The 24,372-nt window shown below is 35.4% G+C and overlaps 1 protein-coding gene across 2 annotated transcripts in view; it reads left to right on the top strand.

Moving 5' to 3' along the window:
- The window catches only part of GBE1 (1,4-alpha-glucan branching enzyme 1), a 271,257-nt gene that overhangs the window by 204,464 nt on the left and 42,421 nt on the right, over positions 1 to 24,372 (top strand). For both annotated transcript variants that reach the window (XM_064380015.1, XM_064380016.1), the window contains one exon: positions 22,620 to 22,804. In XM_064380015.1, coding sequence (XP_064236085.1) covers positions 22,620 to 22,804 — 185 coding nt within the window. The remainder of the gene's footprint in view (positions 1 to 22,619; positions 22,805 to 24,372) is intronic.

Consider the following 24,372-nt stretch of genomic DNA (forward strand, 5'->3'; position numbering starts at 1 on the left):
TATAATGAAAATTATTTTTTAGTGAGGAAAATAATCATTATACACATTAACATTTAATATGTTGAAATCCATATGTTTAAGCATTTTTTTTCCCCTAAAGTCAGTACTTTGGGTACGCACGAGACTTGTTTCCTCATTAATCACAAATATTTTCGAAACTGCTATCTCATTTTTCTTGGAAAGATCAATTATAAGAAGCTGATATAATTATGACTTACAGTTAGAAAAGTGAATTTTTGAATTTTGCTAATTAGCAGACATTTTTCTATTTTCTGACCCTTAGCAAAAAAATATTTTATAACAACCAGATTTTCCTATGCAACTTGATGGTATGCATGTGATGCCTAAGTTGTTTTTGTTTTGAAATTGTAATTAAATAAAACAATAAATATCTTCTTTTTTAGAGTGGCTAAAATATGCAGTATTAGCAGTAAGCAATGGACTGAAGATGGTTCTTTTTAACCATGATTTTAATACTCATTTGTTTTAATTGTTTTGGTCATTATAATAAAAAACTAGGAAATGAACCAGGGAAACTATAAAAATACACAGACACACACATTGACTTAAAATACATACTTTCCAGATCAAGAAATAGGTTACCAAACTGTAAAGGTCATTACTATTTTATCATTTTTTCTCTTATTTGCCAGACTTCATTGTGTGTTTACGTGTGCTGATCCTGCTTTCTCATGCTTTACCCACGCCTCAAACCCTTGCGCCTTCCCTAATGCCGTCTCACAATTCGGAAACTGGTTTCAAGGTCATCATGGACTTGCAGATCTCTGTACCCACTACCTGAGCTCCTTTGACCTCTTGGTTCAGTTTGACTCCTCAGGTTTTTCTTCTCTTTTTGATTTGTTCTGTTTTGATTCTCTTGTCCCCTTCACAGACTCCTCCTCAGTTTCTTCTATAATGTGTTAATACATCTTTCTCAGGTGTTCTCCTGGTTCTCTTTTATTGCTTCCCTACCTTTCTCAGAAAGCTCATCTACTTTTATGCTTTGGCCATTTCTTTAATAATATAAATAACTCCTCTATCATTATCTCCATATCCAACATTTTGTTCTGAATCACAAACATACATTTCAAAGCTGCCTGAGATCTTTACCTGGTTATCTTGTTGGCTTTGACTCTTTTAAATCACTGAATCCAAAACTGAAATAATACTCCCTTTAAATATTGATACCCTTTCTTCTTCTTTCTTTTCATCCTTCTCCCTTCTCCATTCTTTCTTCTTCTTTTCCTTCCTTCTTCCCTCTTCCTCCTTTCTTCCTCCTTCCTCTTCTTTCATCTTTATCCTCACTGTTCTGGTAATTAACCATTGAAATCTGGGAGTCATTTTAGTTGTTCCTTTTGTTTGTTTATTTTTAACATCCAGCCAGTAGCTAAATCACAGTATCGTTATTCTTCATGACCTTTTCCCCATATACACTTCCACGTAATTTTTGTATGTCTGTTGCATATGTTTTTATATGTCTTTTGCAGTTTATGAAGCATTTTAGCATGTATAATGTCACTTTTTAAAGACAACCTGCAAGGTCAGTATTATTTTTATAATTTTTATTTTGAGACAGCTTAAATTAATGGTTAAAAGTTCAGGTTTGGAGCCAGACTACCTATATTCTGATCCTGGCTGCTTAACTTCCTAGCTGTATCATTTTTGACTTGTTAGTTAATTTTCCTGTGCCTCAACTTCATCCTTTAAGAAAGGGGATTATAATGGTATCCATTTTACTGGGCATTTGTGAGAATTAAAATATTTAATGATGAGTTTATGTTGATGCTTTTTATTTAACAAATGTTTGATAGATGAAAAGTTACACAGCTGGAGGTTAAACATTGTAAGTGACATATTACAAATTGTAAGTAAGTCCTAAAATATATGTCTTTTTGTATCCATATTCCATGCTTCACCCACTGTATGACACATCATTTTATCTTTTAAAAAATTCTATAGGAGAAATTCTTTATTTAACTGGAGCCTGGACTAATTTATATTCAGAAAATTATTTGAAAGCATAAAACTGCAATAGAATTTGTAGGTAAATCAATCATTTAATAGGGTTTACCTTCTTGATGTTTATACCCTGTGCTCCTACCATTCCTGTAAAGTATTTTTTAATGGGACTCAAGAATAACATTAAAGTAAGTATGTATATATTCCTGGATAGCAGTCTGGAGTGTCTCCTGAGTTATGAATATTTAGATATTCATGAGTCTTGACATCTGTCACTTGGAGTGTTAAAAATTTCTTGTTACCCCCAAATACCTGACACATTTAATGATTCTTTGTAAAGTTTCAAGAAGTTTAAGGAAAACTTTGTTGAAGTTTCTTTTTTGTACATTCATGTACCAGTTTATGAGGGACTCCAGTAACTGTTGTGCTCTAATTCTGGATTCTTACTTTAATCTTTTTTAGGGTAATTAAAGTCTCTTGGATATATTTTTGCCCTCTAGGTGAGCAATTGCATTTATCTGTGAATAGCTTGGTTTATATTGTTTAAAACTGAATGTATTATGTTTATTTGACATTAAGTAAACACTATATGCGTAAGATATTGTTTGTGGTAATAGCATATTTCATTTAAGTCTCCTTTTGCACTATCCAGGTTTCTTACTGGAAGATTGGAAATTTACTTAGATACTGGTACAAGTCTTGGTACAATTAAATAGACTTTACTGTTTATCTACATGTACAAATCATCTCATTGTACAAAATGAGGCACAAAATTGAAATGTTGTCTTTCCTATGTAGTCCAGATCAAAGTTCTAAACCACCAGAAAGAAGAGGAGCAAAAAGAGACTCTTTATCATTGGATTTAGCTCCCTTTGAAATAATTTTCACATAACAACCCTGTTTGTATGTCATTTAAGAATATAAGGAGCCATAAAGGGAAGTTAGGAAATATCTATTCTCTAGAAAGCAGTTTATCCAGCTAAAAATGTAAGTTTGTCTTACTGAAGGAAAGATATGTGTCAGTCAGAGGAAGGGATTTCTAACTTGGTTAATAAAGAATAGACAGAATTTCTGAAGGCAAAACCAGGCATTGCAATCCAAGAACTAACTGGAGAGAAGGCATAGAAGCAGGAAGCTTGGGTCCTGATCAGATTATTACATGTCATCTGGCTCTTTGTAGCAGGATCTGCATATTGGGAGATAAAGTACAAAAGATAGCAAAGAAACTACTCAGCCAGGTATGAATAGTAGAGAATAGCATCTCCAAATGGCATAATTTAAGTAATGAAACTGTTAGATATGATAAAAGTTAAATGAAGCACCCATTAAATTACTAACTGTTTTGCTTCACGTCTGTGTTCTTTCCTTTGCTATACTATTATTTCTCTCATTTAGAACTTTGTCTCCTGTAGATGTACAAAGAATGATTTAGCTATGTGGAAGAGTTTACCGTTTACATATATGGAGGGTGGTAGTTTGTATGTTGTGACAAAAGATTAGTGTTTAAGTGCCATCATCTTAAAGACATTAAGATTGTTTGTTTATGTATGTTCAACCTATATATGTTTGAATTCTCCCTTTTATTGCCTTCAAAGTCAGTTGATAGCCCAATTCATAACTTTATAGTCACACTTTTCAAAAATCAAAATCAGTATTACCCAGAGCAAGGGGAGAGGGCTGAAGCAAGCACAAACACTGAGAACCTTTCTTCTTATTGTGAGAAGAAGTTCACAGTGTTTCCCACAAGCTCGCATGCTGCTATGGAACTTTTTTCTCATTTCTTTGGCACCAGTGTCCTTAGAGGAAGCAAGAGCTGATAGCAGGGAAGCAGGCAAGGCTAACTAGCTGTTGGCAGGAACCTGGAGCAATAGAAGCATCATCCAAAGGCAAACCAATACAGGCTCTTTGATTAAGTTATAAGCAGGTAGTTAAGTCTCTCTACTTGGGGAGTTAGAGCTCTGACTACAGAAGAAAGGCTGTAGGAGATGGAAACCTAGAAAAGCACAGCTGGCTGTGCCTTGAACAAGCCTTGGATTCTTACAAAAACACTCTACTAGCTTGGAATGATACCAGTATTCAATTCAACTGATGTCAGTTATCGAACTCTGAGTATTTAAGGAAGCATTTTCTTACTAATCTTTCCGCCTACTCCGTTGCTATGTGCTTCCCTTTTAAATGTCTGTGTTTAGCTCTTAAAGAGTAATTGACTAGGGAAGTTTATTAACCTCTGTTACTATGTATGTTTGCTGTGACTACAGGAACTCACTCTGACTTAGTGGTAGCAAATCCTAATCATAGGCAAACAAAAGAGCACAATCTGTCTTCACTACTGAACTTTTGAGTCTAAACCTAAAGTTACAATAGCCACAAGCCACATGTGTAAAATCAATTTCATAGTTGGCTAATTTATTCCTTACTTTCATATTCTGTTTTACTGCTTTTTTCTACTCCCTAAAATCGTGTGGAATCTTTCAGTTGGTGCCCTATTCACATGCAAAACATTTATAAATTTTTACAAGATTCTCTATTAGCAAATTATTTTCTGAGTCATTTTTAACTTACTTGCAGAAAGTCTGAATTCAGTTTGAATTCTGTAAAATAACATTTTTCCCCCACCATTTCTTTTGTGTGGCTAATTTTCTCCTAAAAAAAGTATTTTCAGTCTTCTGTTTCATGCAACATCAAAATGGCTTCAGAATGAATGGTGCAAGTCCATTACTGTTGCTATGAAAATTTGTATTAAGAAAATAATATCTAATTCTTACAACAATGTCTGCATAAGTATATACTCATTCTCAATTTTGCATCTGTAAAGAAACATTTGTCAGATACTTTTTTTATCTGCCTCTGTACTTCAGACTGGATATTCAAAAAAAAAGAAGATAGACATTTTTCCATGAGGAATATATAGTCTACTAATGAAAGCAGACATCATTTACTTTATTTTTTCCCTTTCAACATTTATTTAATAAATCTTTGAGTGTATACTGAATGCTTGATATAGTAGAAATAACAGATGAAAATATAAGATATCTATATCCAGTCTAATAGAAGGATAGGCAAAACAATACGAACACACACATACAAAACACAGCATAATGCTGTGTTTTAAATAATTTATTGGTAAAGGAAAAAAAATATATCCAAGTGCAAGTGGAAACAGAGAGCACTAAAGCCTTTTTGCAGGAGTTTAAAAAAAAATACTCTCAGAGACTAAACAGCTACAACATGGAATCATAAGAGTAGCAGAACATGCAAAGAACAAAGAAAGCAGAGGTCAGTAATAAATATACTTCATTTGTACACTTGATAGTGGAATTGGAAATACACTCTTACACGTCTTTTTATAGCTCTTTCATTATCTTCTCTAATGCCAGGACATTCATAATAGATTTCTAGCTATTGTTGTTCAAATCATGTACTTAGTGCCAGATAAAATGAAAAGGACACAGATCTAAGTTTGAATATTAGTCTTGATACTTTATAGCTGTATGACCTTAGAAAGTCACATTACTTTCCTGATTTATTATCTGAAAACAGAAATAATGTTCCCTCCTATAACTGGGGGTTGTACCCAGCTCCCAGAGCTGCTAGGTTCTTGGCCTTTCTAACCCCAAAGAATGGGGAAAGGGGTCCCAGAGGCACGGTGAGTTTACTGTTGGAATAAAATCTTAGACCCAAAGAGTTTTGTGGAACAGTGACTTATTAGACAGAGAGAGAGACAGAGAGAGAAAGAGAGAGAGAGAGAGAAAGACAGAGAGAGAGAGAGACAGTGACAGCTCCCACACTGTTGTGGGAGGGGAACCCAGAGTGAGAAATCCCTTCATGTAGGAGCAGCTGAAGTTTTAACCCTTGAGTTATTCCCTCTCCATTCATGTTCTCATCCAATGAGAGCAGTTCTTTCAGACTTCCTCTGGAGTTATTGATCTTTGACTCTGATACTGGATTGGCTACTTGGTCTATAACCCTGAGTTACAGAGCCCCCACCTCCCAGAGCTTTCTGGGGTAATTTGGGGCAAAAGAGCCCCACCTGGCTTTCCCTACCTGGCCCCAAAAAACCAGACAAAGAATTTTACATTTGAAACCCCTCTGGTCTCCCGATGGAGGCATGGAACAGGGAAATTCCTGCATTTGAAACCCCTCCCCTAGCGGACCCAGGGAGAGAAGTTTCTTTAACACAGTCTCTCACTCCCATATTGAAGTGTTTTTGTGAAGATTATTTTTTGAAGTAACTGTTAATGATTCTAGCACACAGCCCGTGTATATAGAAGGTTCTCAGTGCATGACTTCGCTTTTATTTTAATATTGTGATTATTTTACATTTCATTCATTTAAAATCATCTTCCATTTTCTTAATTTAAATAAAAGTATTAAGAGATGTATAATTACCCTTCAATATAATAATGCTAATAAGCATTTAGCATTTCAAATAAAACTGGTTTATAAGTGTGTTTATATTCATTCTACCACATTTATGTAGAATATAGAAATCTGATTTTGCACTTACGGATATTGGTGATAAAGATTGTTTTTTGTTTATTTTGACAACCTTCTTAACATTGAACCCAAGCATTTACTTCTCTCACTCTTCTCACTTTGCCTTATTGAGGAGAACTTAACCATCCAAAGCAATTATAATCATGTAGATAGAGAAGGGATAGATGGGTTTGGCCAGATCAACCAAAGTTCAAGTTGAAAATTGTTTTCCAAGTGCCCATAGCTTATTTCGCTATTGCCTCAAGCTGGTGTGGCTAATTCATCAGGAGGAGGACTGTGAGAGCAGGGGTAGAGTAAGACTGTGGACCCATCATGCTTCCCTAGTTCTGACATTCAGGACCACATGCCTGACCCCTTTCAGCTCTTCTAGAATTAGGGGTATGGATATTTGTCACTATGGCATGATTAGATGGAACAAGAGCATTTGTCTCATATCACTCTGAACCCGGAATATCTGAGACAGGTCTCAGTTAATTTAGAAAGTTTATTTTGCCAAGATTGAAGATGTGTGCCCATGACACAGCCTCAGGAGGTCCTGATGACATGTGCCCAAGGTGATCAGAGCACAGTTTGATTTTATACATTTTAGGGAGACATGAGACATCAATCAACATATGTACAATGAACATTGGTTCAGTCCCAAACGGCGGGACAACTTTAAGGAAAGGTGGGACAACTGAAAGTGGGGAGGGGTCTTCAGGACATAGGTAGATGAGAGAAAAATGGTTACATTGAGTTTTTGATTAGCCTTTCCAAAGGAGGCAATCCGATATGCATTTATCTCAGTGAGCAGAGGGGTGACTTGGAATAGAAGGGGAGAGAGGTTTGCCCTAAGCAGTTCCCAATTTGTCTTTTCCCTTTAGTTTAGTGATTTGGGGGCCCCAATATTTCTTTTCCTTTCACACTCTCCTAATACTTTCTTTGTTTTAACTTTTAGAGCTCCTTTAAGCCTTCTTTTGATCCCTCTCCTCCACCACCCACCAACATATTAAGAAAATGGATATTTTTATGGTTGTGTAAAATCTTTCCTATTAACTTGTAAGCTATATGAGAACAGGGATCATACTTATGTATATTAAGCAATTAAGCATGTTATCTGATACAAAGATACACTTAAGTAGTTCTAAAATTGTATTGTTGTATTATAGTTAAACATATGAGCAATTTAACAAACATGGGGCTTAGAATATGTTCTTTGGCTTGTATCTTTTAAAAGCGGAGGGTGTGTGAGAAAGACATGAGAGAATATGGAGACCAAAGTATTTTGTTTTAAAACAGTGAATATGTTACCAGAAAAGGGTCCCTATCCAGACCCCAAGAGAGGGTTCTTGGATCTAGGCAAGAAAGAATTCAGGGAGAATCCGTAGAGTAAAGTGAAGGCAAGTTTATTAATAAATTAGAGAAATAGAAGAATGGCTACTCCAGATGCAGAGCAGCCCCAAGGGCCACTGGTTGCCCATGTTTACGGTATTTCTTGATTATATGCTAAACAAGGGTGGATTATTCATGCCTCCTCTTTTTAGACCATACATGGTAACTTCTTGATATTGCCATAGCATTTGTATACTGTCGTGATGCTGGTAAGAGTGTAGCAGTGAGGATTGCCAAGTCACTCGCATTGCCATGTTGGTTTTGATGGCTTTTAGCTGGCTTCTTTACTGCATCCCATTTTATCAGCAAGGTATGTATGACCTGTCTCTTGTGCTGATGTCTTTCTCATTCTGTGACTTAGAATGCCTAACCATCTGGGAATGCAGCCAGTAGGTCTTAGCCTTCAAGATGGAGTTGCTCTGGTTCAAACACCTCTGACATATATTCTCCCTCCCTTTAATAAGAGAACTGTTAATCATAAGGGTTGTAGAAGGATAAAGATCCATCTTCAGTAAATTCTTCAGACTGAATAGGGGCAATGATATTCCTGCCTAACTGTTAGATCTCTTGCTTTCAGGGTAGAGAGGATGTCAGTCAGAAAGTGTTGGTATGGTGACAGCCATTTATAACCTTGAGTTCTGAAAAAAAAAAAAAAAGGTGACATCTGGAAGATTAATAAGTGTTCAGTTTAAGAGAACATCGTGTAAACTTATTCTACATTCCTACATGTGGAGTAAAACAGCAATATATTTCATAAGAGTAAAGTAAAATAAGTAAAATTATCCCAAGTAAACGGAATTAGAAGGCTTTCTATGAACTGGGCAGTTGTTGGAACCAAGCTATTATAGGGTTGCTAGCCAGTTCCAATGTGCCCAGAATTAGAATATTGACTCCAGATTTTTACATCACCCATCATTCTTATTTCTTTTGAGCAGCAGCCAGAGATCACTGGTTGGTTTATAGGATTAAGCTGGGTCAGCCTAAATTGTAGGGGAAAAAAACTCAAAAACAACTGATGAGATTAGAATCTATTAATAATAACAAATGTACTATAGTTCTTGAAACTTATTTTTTTTCTCCAATTTCCCAGTTTTAATACAGACAAATTATGGTAAGACTGATTTGCTTTATTATCCTTGGCCTGTTTATTTGTATAAAGTATAGCAAGAATAATTTTTCATATAGACTTTTTAATTGGCTTTGATGGAACTCTGTTCCATAAGGAATCTCAGAGAAGACTTTTTTCAAAAAAAAGTTGAGCCCAGCCATAGGTTTGTACCCTCAAATGTCTATGAGTTGGATAATTTCCTCTACTTTTGAATTCACAAGATAGCTTGAGGCTCCTGGGCCTATCAGAAAGTAACATTCTTTGTTTATCATTGGTCAAGAACCCTGTACAGAGACTGTATAGACAAGATATGAGGCCAGTTTTTTCAAGAGGCTTTTATTGACTTTAAAATCAAGTTTCATTCCTTAAAGGAAAGCATCCTATTCCAGTGAATGCCTTGGTAAAATAACCAGTTTCTCCAATTATGTCCTGTTACAAAATAAAACAGATTCTTATTTCACTTACGCAAATAACTATGTTGCCATAAATTAAGAATATTCATCCAGGATGGTGGCTCACACCTGTAATGCTAGCACTTTGGGAGGCCTAAGAGGGTAGATCACAAGGTCAGGAGTTTAAGACCAGCCTGGCAATTAAGAATATTCATCCAGGATGGTGGCTCACACCTGTAATGCTAGCACTTTGGGAGGCCTAAGAGGGTAGATCACAAGGTCAGGAGTTTAAGACCAGCCTGGCCAAGATGGCAAAACCCCATCTCTACTAAAATGACAAAAATGAGCCAGGTGCAGTGGTAGACACCCATAATCCCAGCTACTCGAGAGACTGAGAGAGGAGAATCACTTGAACCCGGGAGGCGGAGGTTGCAGTGAGCCAAGATTGCACTACAGCACTCTAGCCTAGGTAACAGAGCAAGATGCCATCTCAAAAAGAAAAAAAAAAAGGTAAAAGAATAGTTGCAAATAGTTTCCAAATTCTGGAGAAATTTGGTAGAGAGAAATAAATATGCTCCAAATTTTGTTCACAGGATTATACATTACTTGTTAAAAGCTGCAAATAGCTTAAAAGTAGTTTCCTTGACTCTGAAAAAGAAGCAAAGGATCAGCAATGTTTTAAGCAAAATATCAAAAAAGATTTCTTTAATCTTATATTAGTTTAGTCCATGCAGTTTACTCCTGTTCTGATAGTCATAAATGTTTCAGCTCTCCATGGGAGCTTTTAAAGTTTTTCCTCTCTTCTAAAGATATTGAAAGTTATCAGAAAACTACATTTAACAGCATTTATGAAAGTCCTGTAGCTGATTATGAGACCATCTTTTGAAGAGATGCAATTTCAACTGTGTTGAAAAAGCACAACAATTTTCTGTGAATGACAAAATGTTTTAGGCCACAGCTAAATATACAATTGACAAATAAATTTGATTATCTTTGTGGCATATGATGATTTTATATAACAATTACTAACAACATATGCTAAGTCCTATTAGAATTAGAGGAGTTTTATTTAATTTTGGAACACATATCAATAACATATTTACACAGCATAGCCTTAAGAAAGCCAAACACTATTTCACATTTGACAATGCTTCCTGTATGATTTTTATAGCACATAAGCCAAATTTCATCTTTACATTAGTGTACTGTTTATGTTAAAACCAATTCTTAATAAAACTCATAGACATATCTACCCAATTTTAATGTTTGACCATAAGGTAAGATTCTCATAAACCTATTATAACCCTTACAATTTTTATAACCCTTACAATTTTTTGTTAAAGGATCAATTTGTGCTCTACGAAAAACTTGTTATGAGCCAAATATTGGTTGTAAGGCAGATTACTCCAAAGACGGTTCCTGGAGAGAAGAGAATTAAAAAAATGGCAAAGGTCACTCCGATATCAAACCAGAAAGGACTCATTTCCTAAGCTGGGAATTGAACCCTCAACCTAGGCAGCCATTGTGATGACAGAGACCAAGAGAAAATAATGCCATGTGGTTAAAAGGTCAAGCTCCCAAGGATGTAGAATAAGAGGAGAGGAGAACTTCATCCAGTTTTGTTTCAGGGACCTGTAGCAAAGTTGGTAACTGACCAGTTTTCTGGGCCATCTTGAGCAGCAGGCTTATGGGGTCCTAGGTCAGCATTCTATCCTAAGGTAACCCTCTTTATGACAGAACAATACAGAAAGACACACAAAGCACACCAGTTTCACTACAGGTTAAGATTAGCCTCACAGATCCTTTTTTCCCATTAATCAAAACTTTATAGAGAAGATAAACAGTGATTTTTACAGTTCATTCAACTAGTTTGCACAGAGAGAGAGAGAGAGAGAGAGAGAAGCTAAAAGTATGACTGGTAAGAAGGTCTTATCTTTTTCCTGGCATGCCAGGCTTTTGGGTTCCCTTTCCCTGAGTGGCCCAAGTGACCCAGCTGGCTGCACTGCAGTCTTGGTGGCCAAACTGCAACAAAGAGGAAAATTGTCAAGTTTCCCCTTTTGGGGAGAAAAAAGCTCCTCATGTCCCACGGTCCTGCACATGAATAATTCTGTCACCCACAACTGTCAACAAAGACTGCAAGGCAGATTACTCCAAAGAGAATAGCAGTTAACATCCCATAGTGCCAACCCCATTCTTAGCCTAAGAGGGACTTTACTAAGAGGGTCCTCTAACCTCCTAAATCTTAGGAAGGACTCTAATCTTCCTATGAGGGCCTTCGAACCCAAGTTCAGTCAAGTGTCCTTGCATTTTATTGAAAGAAGCCTTTAAACCTGTCTTAGGAGAGATCCTGACTCCCTTAAATTTGGCCTGTAACCCAATCCCATTCTTTACTCGGGTATATGCACCCCACTTACTTACCCAAAGTTGGCCAATTGGTGCACACAGGTGATTTTCCTTTGAGTTGGGGGTCTCTTTAGTTTCATCTCTTCCATGGTCTGCCAGAAAGAAGTTACTGGACTCCATCACTTACCCAAAGTTACCTTTGGGTCAGGAGTTTCCTTAATATTGTTTCTTCCATGGTCGCCAGAAAGATGTTACCAGACCCCATCACTTACTGAAAGTTAGCCTTTGTTTTGAGGGTTTCCTTAGTATTGATCCTTCCATGGTTGCCAGAAAGATGTTACCAGAAAGGGGTCCTGATCCAGACCCCAAGAGAGGGTGTTTGGATCTCAGGCAAGAAAGAATTCAAGGCGGGTTCGTAGAGTAAAGTGAAAACAAGTTTATTTAGAAAGTAGAGAAATAAAAGAATGGCTACTCCGTAGGCAGAGCAGCCCCAAGGGCTGCTGGTCATTCATTTTTATGGTTATTTATTGGTTATATGCTAAACAAGAGGTGTACTATTCATGCCTCCTGCATTTAGGCCACAGAGGGTAACTTCCTGATGTTACCATGGCATTTATAAACTGTCATGGCACTGGTGGGAGTGTAGCAGTGAGGAGGACTAGAAGTCACTCTCGTTACCATGTTGGTTTTGATAGGTTTTAGCTAGCTTCTTTACTGCAGCCTGTTTTATCAGCAAGATCTTTATGACCTGTATCTTGTGCCAATCTCCTATTTCATTCTGTGATTTAGAATGCCTAACCATCTGGGAATGCAGCCCAGTAGGTCTCAGCCTTATTTCACCCAGACCTGTTGAAGATGGAGTTGCTCTGGTTCAGACATCGCTGACAAATCTGGTACAGTTAATAAGAATGGGAGTTGGGTGTTTGTTTTTTGTTTTTAATATTCTCATCAGGACTGTCACATACACTTCAAGTGTGGGATCTGTGTATTTAAAGTGAGTGTGTGTGTTTGTGTGTGTGTACACAGTGGTCTCTCCTTTTCCACTGGGATATGTTTTTCAGTGGATGTGTGAAACCTCAGCTTGTACTGAACCCTGTATACACTTTTTTCTCCTTTACATACATACCTATAATAAAGATTTATTTATAAATTAGGCAGAGTAAGAGATTAACAACAATAATTAATAACATAGAACAATTATAACAATATTCCAGTATTACTACTTGTGCTTTGGGGCCATTCCAAATAACATAAAGGTGACTAAACACAAGCACAGCAATATCATGGCAGTCTATTTGATAACTGAGATGGCTACCAAGTGACTAATGAGCAGGTAGTGGATAGTACAGAGATGCTGGGCAAAGGGATGATTCACATCTGGAGTGGGATGCAGGAAATTATCACAAGATTTCATCATGCTACACAGAAGGGCATGCATTAGAATTTATGAATTATTTCTGGAGTTTTCCATTTAATATTTTCAGGCCACAGTTGACCATGGCCAACTTAACTCATGGAACGTGAAACTGCAGATAAGAGTGGACTGGTGATGTGCAACTGGCATGCACACACACATAACACACACACACATACATGCTTGATATCAACAAAGAATTACATACCATTCGCAGTCTAGAGGCAACAGGGAGGTTGTGATATACTGTAATGATAAGTCCTGCTCTCTTGAGCACTGAGTTCTGTTTTGCTGGCCTCATCTAGCATGTCATCCTTTCCCTCATCTTCTGGATCTGATCTCTATATTTTGTTTCTGTGCCTTCAGAGAAATTATATTGGACATTTAACAGTTGTAGAGGAAAACATCGTATCTTAACCAATATTTAAGGAGGCTCTGTTGCAGTTACAGTGCCCTGGAGCTTGCTGTGGAGAATGAAAGAGAAACATTAGATATGGCCCCCTCCCATAGCCATACTGATCAGTATCAAAGGGAGAAAGGGTGGTAATTGCAAGTTTATTTTTTCAAAAAAAGAAAAATCACAGGCCCTGATTTAAAAAATTGCTTTGTGCTGTGCCCCACATGTTGATGAGTTAAATACTCACTTCAATACCAAAGAAAAGTCAAAGACTTTCATTTTAAAATAGATACTTTCTTTTAAAGGTTAGTCTTTAGTGTGGTAAAGAGGAGTAGTAGCTAAGGTTTTTATATTCTCATTAGGACTATATATTATTTTTATATACATGTTAACTTGGGAACAATAACAAATTATGTAACATCCACAGCATGGAGGCTTTGATAGACTTTAATTAATTCCTGAGTAAAATTAGTATGCATTACAGTTTGGAAAAACAAAATACACAAACCTGCTAATCAAAATGTTCAGCTAACAGAGCTGGGGCTTTCTTATTAGTTATATTGCCTTGAATTTCATCACTGTACCAGCTGGCTTCTTGTCAATTTATAGTTTGGACCTTTACATCAAATAGCAAAAAAGTTAATTACAGGAAAAGGAGTCCCAATAGGAATTTTGTACTTAGAGGTTTTTCACAATTAACCAAACATGAATGAAGCTGTGTAAACAGGAAATGGAACTAGAGAGAAGAAACTTGGTAGACTTTTTTAGAATCATTAACTATAGCAATGTTAGTCACCTGCTTTCCTGATTTTAAGGTTTAGCCAAAGTTTTCAGACTTACGATTTCTAGAAGCACCAAGTTCTGTTACTATATTGAATGCAATGAATCATGACATGAGCTATAAATTCTCTTAGAAAGGATCCCAAGTGATGGTTCAAAAAATTATCCTCCCTTCATTTTGAATTGAGGAACTTTCTATGTATTACACTACTGATCATAATCGTGATTTAATGAGCAGAACGATCATGCTTTGATGGTTAGTGCCAGATTACTTGTAATGCATATTTTAGACTCAGAAGTATTGTTCTCAAGTGTCACAGTCGTTGCCTCTGTGCACTACAGTTGGTTTAAATGTGACTTTTCTAAGCCTCTTATCTGTTGAATAAACCAGCCAACAGTTTTAAAAATGCTTCCTTTAATTTAGGTTTCTACTTTTCTTTTTTATTTTGCTTAAAAGCCCTTACTTGTGACCCATTCTTCTAGTTGCTGACATTCTAATATAGTAAATGACTTTTTCACAAATACATTTAATCCTTGGATGCCTGGAGAATCCAAAGATCACATTTCTCTACTCCAAAAAATGCATGTGAACATACATACAACATTTTGCATAAAATATTAGAAAATCAGTGGAAATTCATGAACCCCAAATTGTGAACACCTGTTGCCTTCATTGAGGAACATATAAATATATTATATATGCTTCTCATAGTCTTATATAATTTAGGAATATTGCTTAAATTCAAATACTGATTCAGATCATATTGTTTTCATTCTGTGAAATTCATTTATACTAAAATAAGTTACATTCTTTTTCCATCACCTGAATAAATTTAGATTTCTGATCCATTTTTATACACAGCAGCCCTTACTTATAGGCTCATTTGTGTCACCATATTTCACTGAACTGTCTCAAGAACTGCCATATATCCTAAGTAATTTGTAGACCATAGCTGAGAACAACATTCTTAACTTGTTTTAATGGTAGTATTTTTCTTCATTAGGTTTGTGAGCTGTGAGCTAGTGTGAGATACTAACAGTCATTTTCCAGTTTTCTCTCTTCAGCCTTAAGAATGGTTCACTGTTGTTCCAAGGTCACTTTGAAAGTGTTTCTGTGATTTGCTTCCATTTATTTTATGCTTGTGTTTATAGTTTTGAACCAAATATGAAATTTAATGTTGCATTTGTCTACTTTAAACTTAATTTGCCCCTTGTCAGCTCATTTCCAACAGAGAAAACATTCAGAACCACCCTGTAGAATGTTTTGTCTACAATCACTGATACAATTTTTCTATCTCTCTTTGTTATATGCAATTTTCTTTATTTTTCAGTTTAAAAAGAGGCCTCTCTGAAGGAACATTTTCAGAAAATCTAAATGTCTAATAGATATTAATAAATGATTTTCTAATAAAATAGAATCATTACCCTATTTGAATTTTTTTTATTAAAGCTCTCTTTTCTAACTTAGAAATTTAATTTCATATTACATATTATATGAATATGCTTCTTGGGATGCTCTTTGAAGTAGTGAATTTATACTTGAAAAAGATAAATGAAGTAAAAGTTAAAAGAGAAACAAAATCTTGAGTTATGCTATCAAATATTTTGTTTGCTCATTTTCTTTTTTTCAGATTTTTCCAAGTACTTAAATTAACCTCATGTAATTAAATCTCCATTTAAAAAGTAATTACTTTTAAAAAATAATTTCAACTTTTATTTTAGATTCAGGGGTAAATGCGCCGGTGTGTTATGTGAATATATTGTGTGACACTGAGGTTTGGGGTATGAATGTCCGTCACCCACGTAGTGAACATAGTGCCCCAACAGGTAGTTTTTCAGCCCTCCCTGCTTTCTCTCTCCCACCTCTAGTAGTCCCCAGATGAATTTTCTTACTAATGCTTACTAAGTTTTCAATACCATTATATGGCATTGAAATGATAAATGAATATTTTAAATTGATATATCTTAGAGGGCAATAAAATGAAACATTAAATTATTAAATTTTAATGAAGAAAAATGCTTTTAAAGTAAAATCCTAAACGTTTACATTAAGGAATATAATTTGTGTGTTGAAAATTATTTTCAGGAGCAATCTACTAACTTGTGCCTGTATTTCTGAATCATCAGTAGTGTTCAAAACTTGGGAAATGTTTTATCCTAGAATATCTGCTGCTTACTTTTGAGCAGATACTATAGTTATTCAGTTTATGTTAGGGGAAATATCAGATAGGTGTACAAAGATACATTTAAAAGACTGGTGATTTTTTATAACATGGAAATATTAGAAAAAGTCAAAATTACTAACTTAAGGTGACTGATTAAATAAAATTTCATTACATGGTCCACAATGGATAGAATATCATCATAGAGATACAAATTTATTGATATACAAAATGTTCATTTTAAATTTAAAAATAGTTTATAATATGAGTCTATCTTTTTTCAAAAACAAGTTGTAGGTAGATGGTACGCAGAGAGTTAGGAATGAATGTATGTATGTATATGTATCAATATAGATATAGATATAAATATACACCTGTGGATATAGACAAAAATAAATACAAAGTTTATCAAAAGAAAAACAGGGATTATTTTGTGACATCTGTGTATGTGTTGAATTGTGATTTTTTAAAAATATTTCTATGAGTGCATTTCTTAATAAATAAAAGAAAAATAAAACATTTTAATAGAAATCAATATTTTTTGAGCACATACTATGTATTTTATATGATTCTAAATAATTTACATGCCTTACCTATTTAATCATAATTATGCTACTCTTCAGTCCTTATTGTCTTAGTTTGTGCTGCTATAACAAACCACCATAAACTGGCTGGCTTAAACAACAAAAACTATTTCTCATAGTCTGGAGACTGGGAAGTCCTAGATTGAGGCACTGGCAGATTTGCTATCTGGGGATGCTCTACTTCCTGGTTTACAGGTGGCTGTCTTCTCACTGTATCTATCCTCCATAGCAGAGAAAACAAGGGAGCTCTCTGGGGTCTCTTCTATAACAACATCAATCCTGTGCATGAGGGCTCTACTCTCCTGACCTAATCACTTCATAAAGCACCATCACCTAAATTCCAAACATTAAGAGTTAGTATTTCAACATATAAATTTGGGCAGAGTTGGGAACCACTTGCAGTCCATCACCATTATTTATGCTGTAGATAAAAAGCATGTGAATTTTCACACTAGAATATTAGAAATAAATGATAATAATGTAATTGCACGCCTTTATAGAGTCCATGAACTCTCCGAGACTGTATCATGTGTGTGTGTATTTTCCTGGGGAGCAGTTACTTAACTTTTAATCATACTGTGTGATCAAACTAACCATTCATTTCTATACTATTGAAAACTGTACTACCAAGGCAAGATACTAGGAGCAAGCTAAACTATACAGTGAAAATGAATTTGTTGTTTTCACTTTATTAATCTATCCAATGCAGTTGGAAAAGATAGCAAGCAACAACAGCATGACCTTAGGTCACATTTTCAAGCAGGCAAGGAAGAAATAGGAGCTGGGGAGGTCATCACGTGCCAGGAGTGTTCTAGCCAGGGCAGAACTCTGCTTTTAGATGGTGCCTAAAGTGTTAATTTTAAGTGGTATATAATCAACTGTCAGCAAAACTACAGATAATCTTTGAGAATATGTTCAGAGGCTTTGCAAGGTCAACATGTAAAATAATGACGCTTCGATGAGGGTGGATATAAAATTCCTAACATAGTAACCTGATTTACCCTATCGATCTGTGTGTCTTGTAACAAAATTATTTTTATTTTCAATTCTGTCTTTTAAGATCTGAAACAGTAGATGATTCAAAGCACATAAATACTTGGCTTTGGGATATATGTTTGTATTATTAAAATATGAATAAATGCATCTATGCAGAACTTCAACACTTTAAAGAAAGGAATAAGGCCATTCCACGAAAACCTGTGTGAAGAAGAGCCAAATAGCTAGCTACCCTTTGGATTCGTCCTCGTTATCTGTATGGGCAGCTGGTTCTCTCCTCATATGATTTTACAGATGAGGAAACCAAGCACTGGAGAGATTAAATTGCCTAAATTCACATCACTTATAAGTGGCATAGCTGTGATTTAAACCCAAGTCTTGCTGGCTTGGAAATCTGCATTCATGGGCATCATGTTGTATAACTGACTATTTTCAGAATATTACAGAGAAGTTGATGAAATGTAGATTCTAGCCTCTACTCCCTCCAGAAGTAATGTATCCATATCACTGGCTGAAGGGGTGAATATTTTTAACAGCCTTCCTTGGTGAGTCTGGAGTATAATATAAATTGAAAAGCATAGCATTACACCATCTTATTTCTGTATCAGAGGGGAGATTGCGTATCGAGTTCTTATTTTTGATTTATTTTTTGGTAGCATTTTTTTTCATTGAGTCAATGAACTTTTTCTTTTTAATTGTACTTTAGGTTTTGGAGTACATGTGCAGATCATGCAGGATTGTTGTATAGGTACATACATGTCAGTGTGGTTTGCTGCTTCCATCCCCCCTGTCACCTATATCTGGCATTTCTCCACATGTTACCCCTCCCCAACATCCCCTGCCCCTGCTGTCCCTCCCCATTCCCCCTCAACAGACCCCATTGTGTGATGCTCCCCTCTTTGTGTCCATATGTTCTCATTGTTCAACACCTGCCTATGAGTGAGAACATGTGGTGTTTGATTTTCTGTTCTTGTGTCAGTTTGCTGAGAATGATGGTTTCCAGATTCATCCATGTCCCTAAAAAGGACACGTTTTTTATGGCTGCATAGTATTCCATGGTGTATATGTGCCACATTTTCCTTGTCCAGTCTATCATCAATGGGGATTTGGTTTGGTTCCAGGTCTTTGTTATTGTAAACAGTGCTGCAGTGAACGTACGTGTGCATGTGTCTTTATAATAGAATGATTTATAATCCTTTAGATATATACCCAGTAATGACATTGCTGGGTCAAATGGAATTTCTACTTCTAGGTCCTTGAGGAATCACCACAGTGTCTTCCATAATGGTTGAACTAATTTACACTCCCACCAAGAGTATAAAAGTCTTCTTACTTCTCCACATCCTCTCCAGCATCTGTTGTCTCCAGATATTTTAATGATCGCCATTCTAACTGGCATTAGTTTGGTATCTCAGTGTGGTTTTGATTTGCATTTCTCTAATGACCAGTGATGATGAGCATTTTTTCATAGGTTTGTTGGCCTCATACATGTCTTCTTTTGAAAAGTGTCTGTTCATGTCCTTCACTGTTTGATAGGTGTACCTGAATGTGATGGAGAGAATGAATCCAAGCTGGAAAACACTCTTCAGGATCTTTTGGTAGCATTTAACGCTCCTGACCACCCTCCTTGGGACTCTTCTTAGCCTTCTATGTTTTCTTTTAATGTCCACTTCACCATTGCTCTCAGTCTTCCCTATTAAGGCTTCTTTCTGCCTTCAGTTTCTTGGTATGCTGACCACAGCCCTTTTTCTCTGATGACTGTCATTATCTTTACTTATTATAGCTTTACAAATTACTCCTTCTCCCCAGCTACAATTCTCTCTTGTGTTTCAGTACCTTATTTTTATCATGCTTCTAAATCCACAGATGCCGGTGTATTCTTCAGGTGTTAAATTTAGCGGGCCTAAAACTGAACTCATTATCTTCTCACCCCAAACTTTCTGTTATCGTTTCCCCTAGTGTAGTTAATGCTGTCACTACTCAGTCTCCTGAACTCAAAACTTCAAAATTGCTTTCTGACATTCCTTTTCCTCCCTGTCTCCATTCAGTCAGTCATCAAATATTATTTTTTCCATCTCAGAAATGCCATTTGAATCCATCATTCTTTTCTCTATTCCCACAGCATCTCATCATCTCTTATACGTTAGATTCCATACCAGTTTTCCTACCATTCAACTTTCCCTGATATCCAGTCTTTTTACCATGGTGTACCAGAGATATTTTAATAATAAACACATTTGAAATTCTCATTTCTCTACTTTAAAATAGCCTTTGATTTCATAATGCCTGCAATATAAGGTACAAAATTTATAAAGTTCATCCTAATAGCCCTGCCTTATCTACTCACCACAAGTCCTATTTTGTGGCAAAACCAAACTTTTCACTACATCTCACCTTCTCATTCTGATACATTTGGGCACATCATTCCACTAGCGTGGAATCTCGGTCCAGGTATGAGAGGTTGGTCATTCTTGGCCCTGTATTTCCATGGGATTTACTTCTGTGCAACATGCTGTAGTAGAAATTAAGAGTCAAGGGGCTGAAACCAGACTGTCTGGGTTCACAGGCCCAACTTCTTAATTACTGTGTAACATCTCTGTGCCTCAGTTTCCTTATCTGTAAAATTGAAATAATAATATTACCTACCTTAGATAATTGTTGAAGATAGAGTTAATTCATGTGCAATGCTTGCAATGGTGCCTGGAACATAATAAACAGAAATTAAGCATGTGCTGCTGCTATGTTAATCATGATGACAATGATGTAACCGTCTCCATGGAAGAGGGCTAAAAGAATTGCTTATTAATACTGGGATCAACCCAGAGATCCATAGCTGTGCCAAAAGAAAAGTATTTTGCCTATAGGAAGCCTGGATCCAGTTTGTAGGCTAATATGCTGTAGCTACGTCATGGCATTTCTAGTCTCTCGTAAATCATCCACTAGTTAAAATCCCACTAGTCCTTGGATAGGTATGTGGACATATACTTGTTCCCAGACTGGAAGTCTTGTCATTATTAGTAAAGATTGCTCCAAATACAATTCTGGAGGTACATTATTTGCTAGTTTCATGGTTGAAGGAGTAAGGCGTGCCATGGGTATACCTTGTGCTGATATGAATCAGATTTTAGACCTAGGCAGGACTTTTAAATGTAGCAGAGGGAAGTTCCTTGTGTCGATTTAAAGCATCCTAAAGTAATTATAGCCTCATAAAGTCAGTTCTCTGCTATGATACACTGCGGACACCATAATAAGAAATACTATAATTTAAACTAAAATTTGAATGAGCAAAATGTAGACACTTTAATTTTTAAGAAATTGCTATAGCCCTATTTATTTGGATGATATTTTTATTTGGATGAATGTGGTCCTGAAAAGTTAAATGTAAATTGCAGAATTTCTTTGCAAAGTTTACTATTTAAAACACCTCTGCCATAAATCATTTTGAATTACATTCTTGCTTATTAGTTTTTATTTATTGTAATATGAATATGCAGTGTATTTGAAGTAGCACACATTTGTATTGGCTATGATACTTCCTAACTCATTGGAGAAATTTATAGAATTAATTAGAAATTTTCAGCATTAATTAGAAATTGTAGCACTAATTAGAAAATCACAGCATTAATTAATTGTAGCACATGAAAGAAAATTTTGGAAAGTAGTATTTAATTTTTAGGGAAAGAAAAGAAGGCTTAAAATAGAAATTGAACTTGAGAGCAACAATAAGAACCAATTGGTTAGATGAATAATATCTAAAATCGATTCTCAAAATGGAAACTATGTATTGTTACTGTTTTATTTTATTTTTTAAGTTTATTGGGTTTCTGGTTCTCATGATTATAGTGAGAAATAGTATTATGTAGATCCCCACCCAGGCATCTCAGCTGTACACACAGAAGAATCAGCATAAGCATTCAGGCACACTTGAAATGAAAGGTATACATCTAATAGTAACAAATAGATATGAAAAAGAAATACGGAAAATTAATAATAAAATTAATGACCTGAGTTTCCTTTGCACCTGAGATTTACAAGATGTTTTCCTAATGTGATGTGGTAGGAAAAACTGGATTGTAATCAGTGGAACTAAATTTTAATGGTTGCTTGCCCACTATGCAAAGTTGGACAAATCCCTTAACTGCCTAGAGCTTTGGATTTTTTGTCTGAAAGGAATACAATACAGAGTTCCTTTGAGGATCAAAAAATAACTTAAATACAAAGCCTTTGGAAATTGTCAAGCATTGTGCAGATTTCAGAGATTATAGAAACAGAGATTTCAGAAATTACCCTGAGATCTCAGAGATGATTTAGAAATGAAATAAGTATGATATCGATAATTGTCTTCAGTTTGTGCTTGAGGAAACCAAGATGTGCAACAAGTAATGAGCAGCCAAACTGAAGCTGCACCCTGGGCTCCTGAGTCCAAATGTGATATTTTCTGTGCTAGACTCTGCTGTTTTTGAGCTAGACCTGTACATCATCCACAGGACACAGGCCTGGTAAATGATAGCCTAAACTGAATTTCAGAAACTTTAAAAAACACATAATTATTGATGTATTACTAGTAAGAAATTCTAATGTAACAGGGTGATATTTACATTTCATTTTTAATGCAGGTAATGAATTTGGGCATCCTGAATGGTTAGACTTCCCAAGAAAAGGAAATAATGAGAGTTATCACTATGCCAGAAGGCAGTTTCATTTAACTGATGATGACCTTCTTCGCTACAAGTTCCTAAATAATTTTGACAGGGATATGAATAGATTGGAAGAAAGATTTGGTTGGCTTTCAGCCCCACAGGTAAGCTCTTTACTCTGAATGCTATGTTTTAGTCACCAATGATGTACATGCTTCAAATGGCAACCAGTTGAAATCTATATGCAGATCTTTTAAACAGCACATTATTATTCAGTGTGTAGTGTCCTATAACATACTTGAGGTTGTCAAAACATGTCACTGAAGTCTCTCCAATTGATAATGAAAATCTTAAACATAATGCCCTGCTTATGCTGGGTTTTTTTGTTATTATTGTTGAAATTTTGTAATTTGTATTTTTATTGGTTAAAATAAATGATAAAAGCTCTGCAGGGAACCCACTTTAAAAATTGCTGTGGAAACATCTTAATTGTTTTGACCACTTTTTTTGTAAATAATTATGCTGTCATAAAGAAGCTACTTTGACAACATGTAGATTTCTTTATTTATTTATTTTTTTCTCTTCTTTACTGGTCTCTAACTTGTCATTTCAATAGATGCCATTTTACCTGCATGCTGTTTTGTATTTTTCATGAGCCTGTCTGTCCTCTGGAATTAATGTCACAGTTTTCAACAAGTTTTAGAAAACATAATTAACAGGTGAAAATTTTATACAGGCTTCTTTTTTCCTTGCAAAAATTAGCATATAATATGTGTTCATTATAATCCATTTACTTTATACTGGGGCTGTTGGAAATTACAGTTGATGGTTTTTTACTTTGGTGTCTATGATTTTTTTTTTTAATGGCTGAACAAAGGTATTTATATATTCAGTAAGATTTGCTTCATGACACAAATGCCCTAATCACGTTTATTAGTAATGCTGTTTCCAGAAGAGAGAGCAAAATGATGCTCCTTTTCAATAAGAACAATGTTGAATACCAAAAGGCACACTGTTTACTCTGGAGCTTTAGTTCACATTTCTAAATTACCAAGAGCGGTGCTGCTGATATGCATGGCAATAAGTCCTCTCAAAGCTGGGGGCTGAGGGAAGGTGGTGGTAAAAAAGCAAAGGCTTTTCACAGCCAACTGTAAATACATGATGATGAATAAAAGAAGAGATTTTACAGATGTAATTTCTTTTCAGACCTTATCTTTTTATTAAGAAAAAAGTATTGTAATTGACTTTAGGTTGCCATTGAATCTGACAAAGTTGGGTAAAAGTGTAAAATGTTTAAGAAAACTATAATTTCAGAAACTACATTAAAATAACAATGTTACATTAAATTTTGAAAAGTGGTTTGATGTCCCTAACCACATTAAGCTGGAGATTAATATAAAAGTCTTAAAAAAAATTCACTTATAAATAGATCTACTGTATACAACCAAATACTTGGTAGGATGTACACACACCATGGTTTTACGTGAAACCTGAGCCACAACACTATTTCTCTGTTTGTGCAATGAAGTTGTCAAGCGTCTGGTGAGCTTTGCATACTCCACTAAGCAATTTTAGAGATTGTTTTTGGCTCAGAGTTTATAGCAAAATCCTAACATGTTCAAAAAAATAGTGTTCTGAAATATTTTTTTGGGTTTAATAAACCGACTATTGGCAAAGATGAAAAATAATATACTTGTAGCAGCATCTACGTATTATTTAAATGTAACATGTG

Source organism: Aotus nancymaae, unplaced genomic scaffold (assembly GCF_030222135.1).
Source record: "Aotus nancymaae isolate 86718 unplaced genomic scaffold, 86718_ANA_hifiasm-v0.15.2.pri h1tg000022l_1, whole genome shotgun sequence".
Lineage (NCBI taxonomy): Eukaryota > Metazoa > Chordata > Mammalia > Primates > Aotidae > Aotus > Aotus nancymaae.